This window comes from Parus major, chromosome 4 (genome assembly GCF_001522545.3).
Source record: "Parus major isolate Abel chromosome 4, Parus_major1.1, whole genome shotgun sequence".
NCBI lineage: Eukaryota > Metazoa > Chordata > Aves > Passeriformes > Paridae > Parus > Parus major.
This window is the reverse complement of record NC_031771.1, coordinates 22,642,989-22,655,251: the sequence shown is the minus strand read 5'-3', so window position 1 is coordinate 22,655,251 and position 12,263 is coordinate 22,642,989. Positions and strand designations below refer to the sequence as shown.

The window sequence follows — 12,263 nt, the reverse complement described above, 5'->3', positions numbered from 1 at the left end:
TTACAATCAGCTGCAAACCTGGGAGGCTGAAGCTCAACTTCATTACAAGCACTGAGCCAGGAGAGTCTTGATTATAGCCAGTGAACTGACTTTCTGGTTTGACTTCCCTCTCAGAGTACTTAAAAAGATGACTTAAGATCCACTTACTTACATAGTATCAATACTCCTCCCTGAAGACAAGCCAGACCAAAACCAGAGTGACCAAAAGATAACTGCATTGAAAAGACTGGAAATTTTGCAGTTATGAGCCTCATAAAACAGCTCAATCTACCTTAAATCTTAATGACAAACATGTAAGATGAACAGATGCAAATGTGTCACATGGTACATAAGAATAAGGCAGTGGAAGTGACATATCCTGAGGGCAGATGATTAACAACCAGCTCAGAAATTTGATTAAGTATGTGAACAGTAATGTGTACTTCACAATGACAGGAATAAATAACTTTTCTACTTTATATTATTATGAGTAAAATATTGCTTCAAACACATATGGATTGCAAGAGAAGACATTTATGGTGATTCAGAGGGATATTTCCTTTCTCCAAAATGCAATACATAACTTGAATGAAATATTTCAGTAACATTCAATCTTTTAAAATTAAGACAAATTAAACTGGAACTTTGCCTCACACAAAAAAAGCAGCAGCTTTAGAAGTTTTCTTGGCTACTCATAATTATTTGCATACAGTACAAATTCATGGAAAATGAGGCTTCTTGTCCCTGATACTTAAAAGAAAAAAAAATCATTATCCAACAGTGAAGAAGCTGAAATTATGTGGTCATGGTATGGCACCTCATGTCTGAATATAGAAAAGTCCATGCAAACAAGAGAAAGCTTTACAAGTTGCACAAAATTAAAATAATTTTTTAGAAAATAAGTTTTATTTGGCTCCTTTTGTACACTTTTTCTTAAAAAAAAAATGCACATTCATACAGTTTGCCCTTCCCAGTGCATGTCTGGATTTGCTCACATAGAGCATTAGTATCATTAATATCAAGGCCAAAGATGCCTTCACAATAATTTCAGACACATTGTATTCTGGCTGTAAAGCATCCAAAGTTACTAATTTTTTGATTACAACTTGGAAATCAATGTTTTGAGCGTTTCTTCTCTGATTCACATACATAATTGTCCCACAAAGGGAAGAAGAGACAGACCTGCAACAATGAACCATCAATGGCGAATACTCATTTCAGGTAGAGCTAAAGGTAGGGTCTCTACTTCATACTGAGACAGAATATAAAAGAAATACTCAGCTATATAACTTTCTCTTTTTCAAAAGCTCTACATCAGAAATGATAAAACATTGCTTGAAAACTACAGATCAGCCACTGGTAGTGAGAGTTAGTTTGTAGAGAAAGCACTCTTTCCCTAGTTGTTTCTCCTGGCCAGGTCTCTTTGCTGTTGATGGTGACTTGTTTCTTCTTAAAACACTTTGTGAAGAGTAAATTCAGCTCCAACTTACACACAGCACAAGAGGTACTAACCCATCAAGTAGCCCCTATAGAAAAAAAATTAGAGAAAAAGTTAGCAAACATAAGCAGCACTCCTCAAAAATCAAGAGACATACAATCTTAAACCAAAACTTAGGACTGCAAAAGCCTCTGCTGATCAAGGCTATTTGGCCATCTTAACTACACACTCCTTCTTCAGCTGACTTTTTTCAATGAACATTGAAATTGCATTTGTCTATTCTCAATCTAACTTTGGTAATTGTTTGGAATTTTTCAAGCCCACATTATACCCTAAGATATGTTCTTTATTTGTGTCCTTTACACAAACTACAAGTGTTAACATATTCAATACAACCTGATCTTTTCTGATACTCCATACAAATCTGTTCTCTCTTTCTCTTCCATTTCACTGAAGCCCTGCTCTTTTCATGAATTTCAGAAAGGGAGCAGCTATTGTACAGACACACATGTACTCAGTGAAGCAAAAAAAAAAACCATATAGCATCAATGAAGCAATAAAATATAGGGTAGGTGCCTATCCAGATACCTGCTGCTATCACTTCTGTGTTATGAAACAGTTTTTTTTAAGTAAGTTGCAGAGGCAAAAAAAAATATTTAAGAATGGAAGAATGACTATTAATTCAACACTTCATGGAGATACTCCAAAAATTAGCTACCAGTACCTGTAAACATCAGGTTTCAGCTATTCTAAATTAAATAGACAGACTGAAAAATACAGAGAAGGAAAAGACTGGAAAAACTTCATTCGAATTTTGCACAGCCTGAAAGCTACAGATCTCTTCCTCCTCTGCCCTTCTTCAAGTACTTTAACAGCCCCATTTTCCTCAAAGCCCTGTTTTGTAGCTACTTACCTGACCAGTACATACAATGAACTTTAAGGTACGCTGAGCAAGTCAGACTCACTAATCATATTTTCTGAAATACCAGGAACTGTCACCCTTTTTTAACTACAGCACAATCTTAGAGCAGCTGGCTCCCAAAGCATTCCACCTCACTCAAGGTAGCATGTTCCCAAAAAAGCAGTGAAAAAAGCAACCTATATTCAAGAAGATCACCATATTTTCTGCTACTCTTAAATTTAACACGGCACACATGAGCCACAAAAGAAATAAAGGCTGAAAGATAACTAAATCACTTACGGTAATTTCATCCTCATGAAAACTCTGGCCATGAAGAAGCTCAAAAGCACACTAACAAATCCAATAAAAAGCAAAAGAAACCTATTCAACTTGGGGATATTTGGTGCATTGGATCGATCCAGAATTATGAATCCTAGGCCACCCATTGTGAAGAGGAAGCTGGATGCAAGGCCTTCCATAATATACTGTCCATTTACTCTAGAGGAGAAGAAAAAAAGGTGAAAGTCAGAAAAAGATTAAAGTAATTATTTACATTTCAAACCCCATATACTAAACAGCTTTAGCTGTACAAACACACAGGATGATTAAACTTTGATGGCTGACCTTTTAACTAAAGCAAGTAGGAAACTGGTGTTATACAATTACATCAAGACTCTGATATACAATTTATCTCCAGAACTGAGAGTCTGCAAGGTGCCCAGTCAAGCACACAAGAGGATTTGTACATATTTGTGCATACTAACAGCTACCACCTGGGCTCATTGGTTTGCAAAATCCCCTGATCCAAGGAGGTCCCTGGTTATACAGATGGGCCCTAGGCATGGCACCATGACATCCTTATTTCCAGCCCAGTGTTTAGGCAGGACTTCCTGAATCCTCCTCTCAGGACACTCCAAGCACTATGGCAGGGCATGAAGCACACCTGCTGGTTCCAGCACACATCCTGCAGGATGTTCTGCTGCCTGTTTGCTTTGTCTGTATGGATCCATTGCAGGAATCAGCCTGAGGGTGCCCCATGGGGCTCCCTGTCAGCCCAGACAGCTGGACTTGCTTTTACAAATGTAAAGAGATGGAGAGTGAGGAAGCTGAGATGCAGAAAGAATACTGCACCTGGATCACAGGTCTCCTGCTTCCCACAGTCACTGAGCCATTTTCCTATCCTCCTAATTAGCAACCTTATAAAACAGGCTTTGATGAAACTACAGTGAATACACAGAAATAAATATTATCATTACTGTCTCCTATCCTGAAAAAAACCAAGTTTGTCTTCTCTCATCTTGTTTACACTGACAAAGGACAGCACCAGCAACTCTCTGCAGTAACTGGATTAACAGACATTACAACAAACCAACCCAATATGAAACACACATCTAGTCCAAATCAAAGTCTGTCACATCAACCATGCCACAGACCTCACAGATTCAACCAACTTCGTTGGTATTTAACAAAAATTGCTATTTGTTTCCACACACACGGACGACCCCACCCCTTCCCCCTACCCCAGTTACAAAAGTAGGTTTAACTCCCCTCAGACCAGTTTGTTACTAAGAGTCTCTTGCTTATTTTCAGTAATAGAAGCCAAGGGCAATAGGAAGACTCTCTTGTTACACATTCGTAACAATGTTCCCCCCCAGAGTCCCAAGCAAACTAAAGTTTAAAAGGTGAGAACAAAAAGTTTCCCAAACATTAGGGATTCTGCAACAAAAAATGATCAAACGTTCTTGCATCCAGCATAAAGCACATGAAAAAGAAGTACTGCCAGCTCAAAACAATCTTTTTACCAGACCTTCCATTTTAAGAAGTTTTAGGACTAAGCTTTTTGATTTCTGGTGGTTTAAACGTGGAAATCATTGATGGGTTTTTTTTTAAATACTGACAAACCAAGACCTGATATAAAACGAGGGGAGGGGAAGGGAAGGGAAGGGAGGGGAGGGGAGGGAGAGGGAGAGGGAGAGGAGAATAAGCAGATGCACTGCTCGACAAGACGGGGTTTATTCCCTTGAGCTTAGGCATTTGCAGCACGTCGCTAGTGGGGACAGGGCCCTGCTCTTACCTGTATGCCAAGAAAGCCACCGGCCTCTGATGCCCGTGCTCGTCTGTCATCGACCCCACGCTCGGAGGCTCCACGATCACGTCATAGATAATTCCTGCGGGGAGGAAAGCAAGCACCGACTTGGTCCCGCAGCAGCGAGAACTGCGCCGACACGGCGGGCACGCTCGGGGATGCCCGAGGCTCGTGCTTTACGGGCGCTTCCGACCCGGACCCGGGGCAGGGACCGAGGGAGAGCTGCTCCGTGAGCGGGGCCTCCCCTGCACCCCGACCTCACCTCCGGTGATGAGGAAGTAGGACACGACCACCAGCGCGTACACGGTCATGGCCGAGGGCATATGTACCCAGCTCGGCCGCTTCAGCTTGATGTTGGGGCACTCGAGCACGGCGAAGGGCAGGCGGAAGAGCGTCTCCATGGCCGCGGTGCGGTCCCGGGGCGGCCGCGGCCCCGCTGCTCCCTCCCGCCGCCGTCCGCTCCCTCCCGCCGCGGCCGCGCTCCGCCACCGACACGAAGGCGGAAACGGAAATGTGCTGCCTCCTCCTGACAGGGGGAAATGGATCACTTCTTAAAAAGACGAACTAAACAAAGCACTAGAAATTTAAGACCGGAACTAAATGACAGACTCAGAAAAAATATTTATTTTCTTAATAAAAGTATGGAAAGACCCCATATCGCCGTTAAAGAATCTATCCGTCTTACTCACCTGCCAGGACCCGACAGCCCTGACGTGTCGGCGCTGGGCACCGGCGGCCGGGCGGGGGCGGGGCTGTGGGCGGGGCCGTGCGCAGGCCCCGCCCCGGGCTGGGCAGCCACGTGGCCGTCCCGGGAGCCGCGAGTGGCCCGGGTGGCACCGGCCCTGCCGGCGGGTCCGCCGCTGCACGCTGCCTGCACCTGGGACAGCGCCTGCCTGCACCTGGGACAGCGCCTGCCACGTGCCACGGACACCCTTTGGTACCCCTGTGCTGATACAGTTTTCCGGCGGGGGAAGGAAAAGCCACGTCCCACCTGTGAGTTTGCACAGTCGGGCTGAGGAGATGCAGACCCGGAGAGCAAAGTTCTATAGTAGGCCTTACCCCAGTCCCTGTGCTTGCAGGGTAGAGTGGGGCTGGGATCCCCTTGCCCGCACCATGGGATGTAGTGCCCATCCTGGCCCACAGCCAGCTGCACACAGAGCGGGGAGGAAAAGGGACATCTCATCAGTCACTGCTGAGAGCGAGCGGGGTCCCGTGTGTTACAGCCCATCTCACACGCTCCTGTGTTGTGCAAACACCACATCGGCCCAGCCCAGCCAGGCCCCTCCTGCCTCCGTCCTCGCTTTGGAGAGCAGCACTCCGGCAGCACGTCAGAAAAACTCCCCCTTTTATGTGGAAGCCTCTCAAGTTCCTCTTGCTTCAAGAAAGGGGTGGGAAAGAACCCTTCACTCCAGGTTACAGGAACGCATTTTCAAAGCACACAAAGCGCCAGCTGAACTCACCCACCTCGCCACGCTGGGTAGCGTAGCACAGCCCTTCCCCAAATGTCTGCCCCCATTCCTAACTGCAGCCAACTGCTCGATCAGGTATAAAATAATTACGGGCCTTATTTCCATTTCACTAACACACTGCCTAATGACTGCTTTGATTTCTGCCTGTAGTGGCAATACCACTTCTCCTAACAGTTGCTTTCTGGTGCAATCATGTAATTTATAGTCAGCTGTTATTTATACCCTTCCTGTTTGGAAGAATCTCCCTCTCAGTGCCTATCAACAGATGTTTATGAGATTTTTAACCTCATTATTCCAAAATTATTTTCCCTTCATCTCTACTCCTTTCCAAAAGCCTGAAGGAAAACTCTCAGCTCACATATTTAATGCAAAACAGGAGCAGGTTACATACACACCTGCCCTAGCTGCTACTGCATTTTTTTTCCAGCAGGCTAAAGTACTGAAATTTGTACTAGAACAGTGAGACAATTAAGGAAACGTTAACTTTGTAAAGTAACTATAGTAACAGCACCCAAAAATGTTAAGAGTAGTAATATAAGTCTCAAAACCTCCTTTAATGAACTACAGCCTTTGCACCAGAGCTGGGGAGAAATGCTTCAAGCTACAACATTTATTAATCTTGAGAATATTGAGAATTATTTTAACTCCTTGGGACACTGTGAAGAAATCCTTGGGGAGGTACAACTCCTTTTACCATGCACAGTATGAAGTCACTTATCCTGGACCAGAGCCCCCTCCTGCTATCACACCCAGCTGGCAGCTGAGAGTTGCCAGGCACCTCACCCAAAGCTCACTGCCACCAGAAGGGCTCTCCACCTCAGCCTTCTGTCCTCTGTCCCTTGGCTGACTGTACAGCTGACAGAGCCAGGCAGGGTGAAAAGGCAGCATGCACTCAGGAGCCGCACACTAAGCACACATCTGACCTTAGAATCCCCTTCAAGTGGCACCCTCACAGCTCCCAGCATGTTACTGAGCCTGTATGCTCAGTAATTGTTTCTCCTCTCTTCCTTACTCTCGGTGGAGCTCACTGCTTTTTGGAAAAATAGTTATTGGTTAAAACCAGGTAAAAATAGATGGCCATCAGATACTAAAAGCAGTTCAAAATTCAGGGTTGGGGATGAGGAATACCACTGCACATACAGGCAAAGCAAGAATTATCCCAACTGTTGTAATACTTCTGGATAGCATTAAGAGACACATTTAGAGTTCTCTACAAAACAGAATGAAGCAAAGCCATTTTCACTCTTTACAATTACATCCTTGATGAGAAAACAACTTTGGTTCAAATTTTAGTACCAGAGACCCAAACTGCTGCTCTACATCACGAAGCCTTTCAAGGTCTGTCCTTGCTGTGCCCTGGAGCTCTGCTGGTATTGTACCTGTAACTGCAGACCCAGGAAGACCTAACAGGATACAGCAGCTGCAGCTTTCTTCCAGGAGATCCAAATGTAGCAGTTTGTAACTGTCTGGTGGACACAGCACTGCCTTTGAGAAGTTAAGACTATTCTCTCTACCCTCAATTGAGTAATACCACATACAATTTCAAGAAAATCTACCTTAGGCTTATACTAGCTGTCCTCTTTTGTTTGCTCTTCTTTTTCCAAGTCCTAACTTTCTTCTGAGCCAACTCCTCCACTGACTTCATAAAGAGCTGCTGAAAGAAAACCTACACGGCTGAAAGTTATTCCAATCCCTCTACGTGACTGGGCCTGAGCTGGGAGTCCTGTTTAACCAGACTTCCTTCCAGCTGCTTGATCGCCTGGCAGCAGGCAGCAATGAACAGAGCACCCTGACTTACAGGTTTTGTTGCAGCAAAACCCAGCTCTGCACTGTACGACCTGTGAGAAGCAGCAGTTCCTACCAGCTTTGAGTCACACATGGAATGACAGGACACAAGGGAAGTGGAGATCTCATTTATTGGGCTGAAACTACAAATAGATTCACTTTGACTTCTGGCTCTGTGCTTGTGCCTTCAACACTTTCACAACGATCTTCTGCTCCTCGATAAGAAAAGCTCGTTTGATCCTGGAAAAGAAAAACAGCTTTAGGATATGTGTCTATCTACCAAAGCATAAACACAAAAATAAAACAAATTACAATTAATTTTGACATCTTCCATATTCATTGCATGTGTGGTGTTGGTTACATAAAAAGGGAACCCACTGCTGTTCTTGCCAGCAGCAAAAGACAGCGACAGTGGCACTGTACAAATGTAGGGGTTTGGGGATGGCAGCTTACAGTGCTTGCAAATTTAGGGTAAGTGATTTGGAGGAAAGCAAGGTAATACTTGATGGTTGAACATGGGAAAATTTACCATCCTCACAAACTTCAAAGGCAAAAAGCAGAACCCTTAAACTGAAGAATTAATTCAATTCTGTTGAAGTCAGAATTGGTGTGACAAGTCATGGTCAGCTCTATTCCTCAGAACTACAGGAAACTACATGCATCCAGTTATCAAAAACAGGAATACTTTCCCTGTCAGGATTAAAGCTCCTTGCATATCAACAGGGCAACCAGCCTAGCAGGTCAAGTCATGCCCAAATACAACTATTTCTGGAAGACATGCAGGGCCATCAGGTAGATGGGACAGATGCACCAGCACTCACATACCAACAGACAATTTGATGGCTCCGAGTTAACAGCACAAGTGTATCACACACACTCTTCTACCCTTAAACATTAAAATGCCTTTCTAAAGCACCTGGTATGTATTGGCTACTTCTGCAGCACAGAAACCTGTCAAAGATGCCTAAGCAGGTGAAGGAGAAAATCTGACCACTACAGGAAAGGAGGTAGCTGTTAATTTCTGGTTTAAGTGCAGTAAGAATAAACGTACTTGTGCACTATAAACTACCTATCAAGCTCATGAAGGGTTTGGGAAAACACTCAGAAAAAAAGTGGCTTTCAACACAGAAGAGTTATGCTATGGCTCTGCAGCTATAACAGCTCATCTTCAGTGGTCCTAATGTCATTTATCTTACAACTTACACATGCAAAAAAAAGTGCTGTCACTACAGATGAAAAAAACTGGCATTAGACTGCTGACCCCAGAGATCTGCTTTATGTACCATTCACAGAGATAACACACTCATGGTCATGTTTTTCCTCAAAACTGCCAATGAAGCATAAGATATGCAACTGCTACACAATAAAACTGAGTTCAGTGAGGTCCAGCAAAGGCCATTTTAAAGCTTAACCACATAAAGCTGTTAAACACACTGCCAAATAATATCTCTGAGTCCCAAAACACTACAAAGAAGTGAAAAATTAAATTGAATCAGCATAAGACAAAAGAGGACAACAGAATAATCTTTACTTTGGGCAGTCAATACAAAAGGTAAAAATCCAGCCTGAGCAGACTGTTTAGCATTCATGCAACAGTGTAGGAAGAAATCCTGAAGAACACAAAGTTTCTCCACATGCAGGAGCTTCCTCAAACCCAAGGGACAAAATCACACACATCATTGTTTGACATGCCTCACACTCTCCATCCCCCATCACCAGTGTCAGACAAGAACCTTCAAAGTTTGGGTCCACGTTATGAGAACGGAGAGGGATATAAAAATTTTGTAAGAAGCAACCTCGGGAATAAAGCTGGCTTTCTGTAAGTTACCTGTCACGGACACACTTGGCACACATGGAACCACCATAGGCTCTGCTGACGTGCTTCTTCGTTTTTGACAGCCTCATCAGAACTTTGGGGCGCACAGCACGGACCTACAGACAGCAAAAAAAAAAAAAAAAAAAAATTAAGTGTGTCATAGGACAGCAATTTTGTGCATCTGCCACATAAAAACCAAGATCACTTTCATAGTTTAAAAAAAACAAAAAGCAGCAGCAACACCAGAAGTTTACTATTCAAGATGCTAAAAAGTGAGCGAGGTTGCAGCTCATTGCATGTGCCATACTCAGCATCCCTAAGCTGATCTTTTCATCCCACTACAGGGGTTCACCAAGAGGTTCATTCAAAAATTTGTTATAAAAAAAGACTTGTTTTTTTCAAAGATAGGAACTGCTCAAATATCAACATTACTCAAGCATTTGCATAACTGTTAAAAGCAATGGTGTTACTTTAAGAAAACATTAAAAAAAAAAAAAACCTTTTATCTAAATACAAGACTTTTCTAAACTTGGTTTACCCTTTTTTTCTGCAAGCCTAATAGGTCCAATTTACTTTTTTACATCTGCTATAGAATCAAAAACTGATTAGTTTTTGATTCTATAGCCTCAAAAAATAAATAGCCCGCCTAGCCTCAAAAACTTCAGATCTTCTAAAACAAGAGTTTGATTAATAATAATGCAAATCAAGTGCATTAAAAATGTTTCAGCTTCCAAAGCTTATTTTTCCACTAAACTGCATAACATTTCATTTGAATATTTAAAGAAAAGAGTTATTTTAACAAGAACTGGTCAATAAATAGGCTCACTGTATACTTGGAAAGGTTCTTTGTGCTGAAAGAAAGCTGCTGCAGAGAACACCCTTTATAACCATACTTACACCACGAAGTCTTCCTGGGCAAATACCACATGCTGATTTGGGGGCCTTTCCCACTTTCTTGGTGTAAAGGTAAACAATCCTGTTCCCGGGTGTTCGGGACCTAAGCACAGCAGAAAAACACTCAGTTAACGTAACAATCACCTATTTACAACAGAGGTTTTCATACAAACTCTTACTTACAGTCTGGTCTTGTTGGAAGCTGTGTTGTAGGACAACCTACGGCGGTATGTCAGGCGCTGCACCATTTTTCACCCCTAAACAAGTGAAAACCAAAGCGGCATTAGTTAAGGGCTCGACGTTGACACGGAAGTTCTCATCTCACAGGATCAGCCGTACGGAGCCAGTTGTCAATCAGCAGCTGCCGATTCGATATTAATAAAACTAAAGCCTTCCCTGATCAGCGACAGCCACCACAACTATATTACAGAACAACAAAACGCGTGACAGCGGGCACGACGCGATCCGCAATAAAGATTCAAGCGAACTGACTTGAACACTGTTCAAACATCCCAGTCTTGCCTGAATTATGTCACGCTCTCCTAAGGAGCTGCTTTAGCAGCTACGTATTTTATAATCAACATAAGCTACATTCGCAGCCCGGGACACTCGGGCCCTGCTCGGGAGCTCCCCCCGCGGAGGCCTAGGAAGGCCCGGCCTCTGTGCCGGGCAGCTCTGCCCCCCCGCTCCAGCGGCAGCAGCGCCGCCGGTCCCTCCCCACAGCGCCTCGGGGCCTCGGATCGCGCTCGCTGCCGGCCGGGCCGCGGATGGAGGCGGATGGGCACCCGCAGCCCCCAGTCCCCCACCGCCATACCTGGCGCCGCCGGACCCGGAAGAGGAAGCGGAAGCGCGCGGGTCAACACTGAAATAGCGTCGTGCTGGAGCCCGGAAGAAATAGCGGCGCCTGCGCGCTGGAATCCGTCTGCCAGGCAGGGTGGCGAGTGGGCACCGCCATGTTGTACGGCACGGAGGTGCAGGGCGGCGCCATGTTGTACGGCTAAAGCGGGGCGGGGCGCCGCTCGGCGGTGGGATCGGGAGCAGCAGCAATGGGCGCGAAGGGGACCCCGTTTTATTTACTGGGTGTTTCACCGAAAAACTGTTTTACTAAAATACCGGCTTCTGTCCTCGGAAAGAAGGGTTTGTGCTTCGTTATGGTAATTACGTAGCTGTGGGCCCAGAAGCCATTCCCCATCCTGCGGTTCAAAGCTCTGAATTACAAGTCACCCATACACGCTTTTCCACGGCAAACTGGCACGTGAGCCGCCTGGGAACCGCGTGTTTTACACAAAACTTCCAAAAGGAAAGGCTGGTCCCCCAGAATCCCTCCAAAGCCTTGCCTGGAGCACCGCAGGGCTGCCCTTGCCGAGCTCTGTTCCCCTGGAGATGCCCTCGCTCCTGACCAGCACTGGCCTTCCCGGGCCCTGGACCAGACAGACAGGCTAATCCCGAAACCGGGCCCTCTGGAGAGCTGCACAATGCCCACATCTGCCGGACTCCTCCTGCTCTGCTCACTTTGTCACAGGATCTGGGACAGGTGCTCAGGCAGGAGCATAAAATTCTAAACCTTTCTCTGCTGATCCTCCCATTTCCAAGTCATGGGTACCTAGGAAAAGCCTAGGGAAAAAAGGACACAGCTAGTGAAACTCTCCCCATGTTCATCCATCAGCATCGTCCAAGTGTCCTGAGCCGGGTCACATTTTCTGACTTTTGAAATTATCTCAAATGGTTGGTGTGAGCATGGTGCTGAATACAGCAAGGTTCTGGGTTCAATTGCTGTATGGGCCATTCTCTTAAGAGTTGGACTCAATGATCCTTGTGGGTCCCTTTCAAACTCAGAATGTTCTGTAACATCTATTTAATAGCCTCTGGTAGACCCCTGAAAAAATAAAATACAG

General features: G+C 44.9%; 2 protein-coding genes and 1 long non-coding RNA gene across 3 annotated transcripts; 1 reads left to right on the top strand and 2 right to left on the bottom strand.

Annotated features, from left to right (window-relative positions):
- Positions 1–493: 493 nt before the first annotated feature.
- On the bottom strand, positions 494–4,912 carry OSTC (oligosaccharyltransferase complex non-catalytic subunit). The gene is made up of 4 exons (XM_015625775.3): positions 4,667–4,912; positions 4,393–4,486; positions 2,619–2,816; positions 494–1,505 (listed from the first exon to the last, which is right to left on the bottom strand). The coding sequence occupies exons 1-4, from the start codon at positions 4,803–4,805 to the stop codon at positions 1,487–1,489; spliced, it is 450 nt and encodes a 149-aa protein (XP_015481261.1). The 5' UTR covers positions 4,806–4,912; the 3' UTR covers positions 494–1,486.
- Positions 4,913–5,242: 330 nt separating this feature from the next.
- LOC117244274 lies at positions 5,243–7,982 on the top strand. The gene is made up of 2 exons (XR_004497031.1): positions 5,243–5,397; positions 5,484–7,982. It is a non-coding gene; the product is annotated as an uncharacterized LOC117244274 (long non-coding RNA).
- RPL34 (ribosomal protein L34) lies at positions 7,772–11,232 on the bottom strand. The gene is made up of 5 exons (XM_015625875.3): positions 11,183–11,232; positions 10,552–10,625; positions 10,372–10,471; positions 9,487–9,590; positions 7,772–7,898 (listed from the first exon to the last, which is right to left on the bottom strand). Exons 2-5 carry the CDS (start codon positions 10,614–10,616, stop codon positions 7,814–7,816), a joined length of 354 nt encoding a protein of 117 aa, XP_015481361.1. The 5' UTR covers positions 10,617–10,625; positions 11,183–11,232; the 3' UTR covers positions 7,772–7,813.
- Between the last annotated feature and the right edge of the window lie 1,031 nt (positions 11,233–12,263).

Bases quoted from the DNA above. Each gene is read 5' to 3' on its own strand.
- RPL34 (XM_015625875.3), bottom strand. From the start codon at position 10,616: ATGGTGCAGCGCCTGACATACCGCCGTAGGTTGTCCTACAACACAGCT. The intron at 9,591-10,371 runs GTAAGTATGGTT...TGCTGTCTGTAG, and splicing joins GCCCAGGAAGACTTCGTGGT to GTCCGTGCTGTGCGCCCCAA. The intron at 7,899-9,486 runs GTAACTTACAGA...TTTCTTTTCCAG, and splicing joins GCCAAGTGTGTCCGTGACAG to GATCAAACGAGCTTTTCTTA.
- OSTC (XM_015625775.3), bottom strand. From the start codon at position 4,805: ATGGAGACGCTCTTCCGCCTGCCCTTCGCCGTGCTCGAGTGCCCCAAC. The intron at 4,487-4,666 runs GTGAGGTCGGGG...TCCTCCCCGCAG, and splicing joins CTACTTCCTCATCACCGGAG to GAATTATCTATGACGTGATC. The intron at 2,817-4,392 runs GTAAGAGCAGGG...CTTCTCCTCTAG, and splicing joins GTGGCTTTCTTGGCATACAG to AGTAAATGGACAGTATATTA.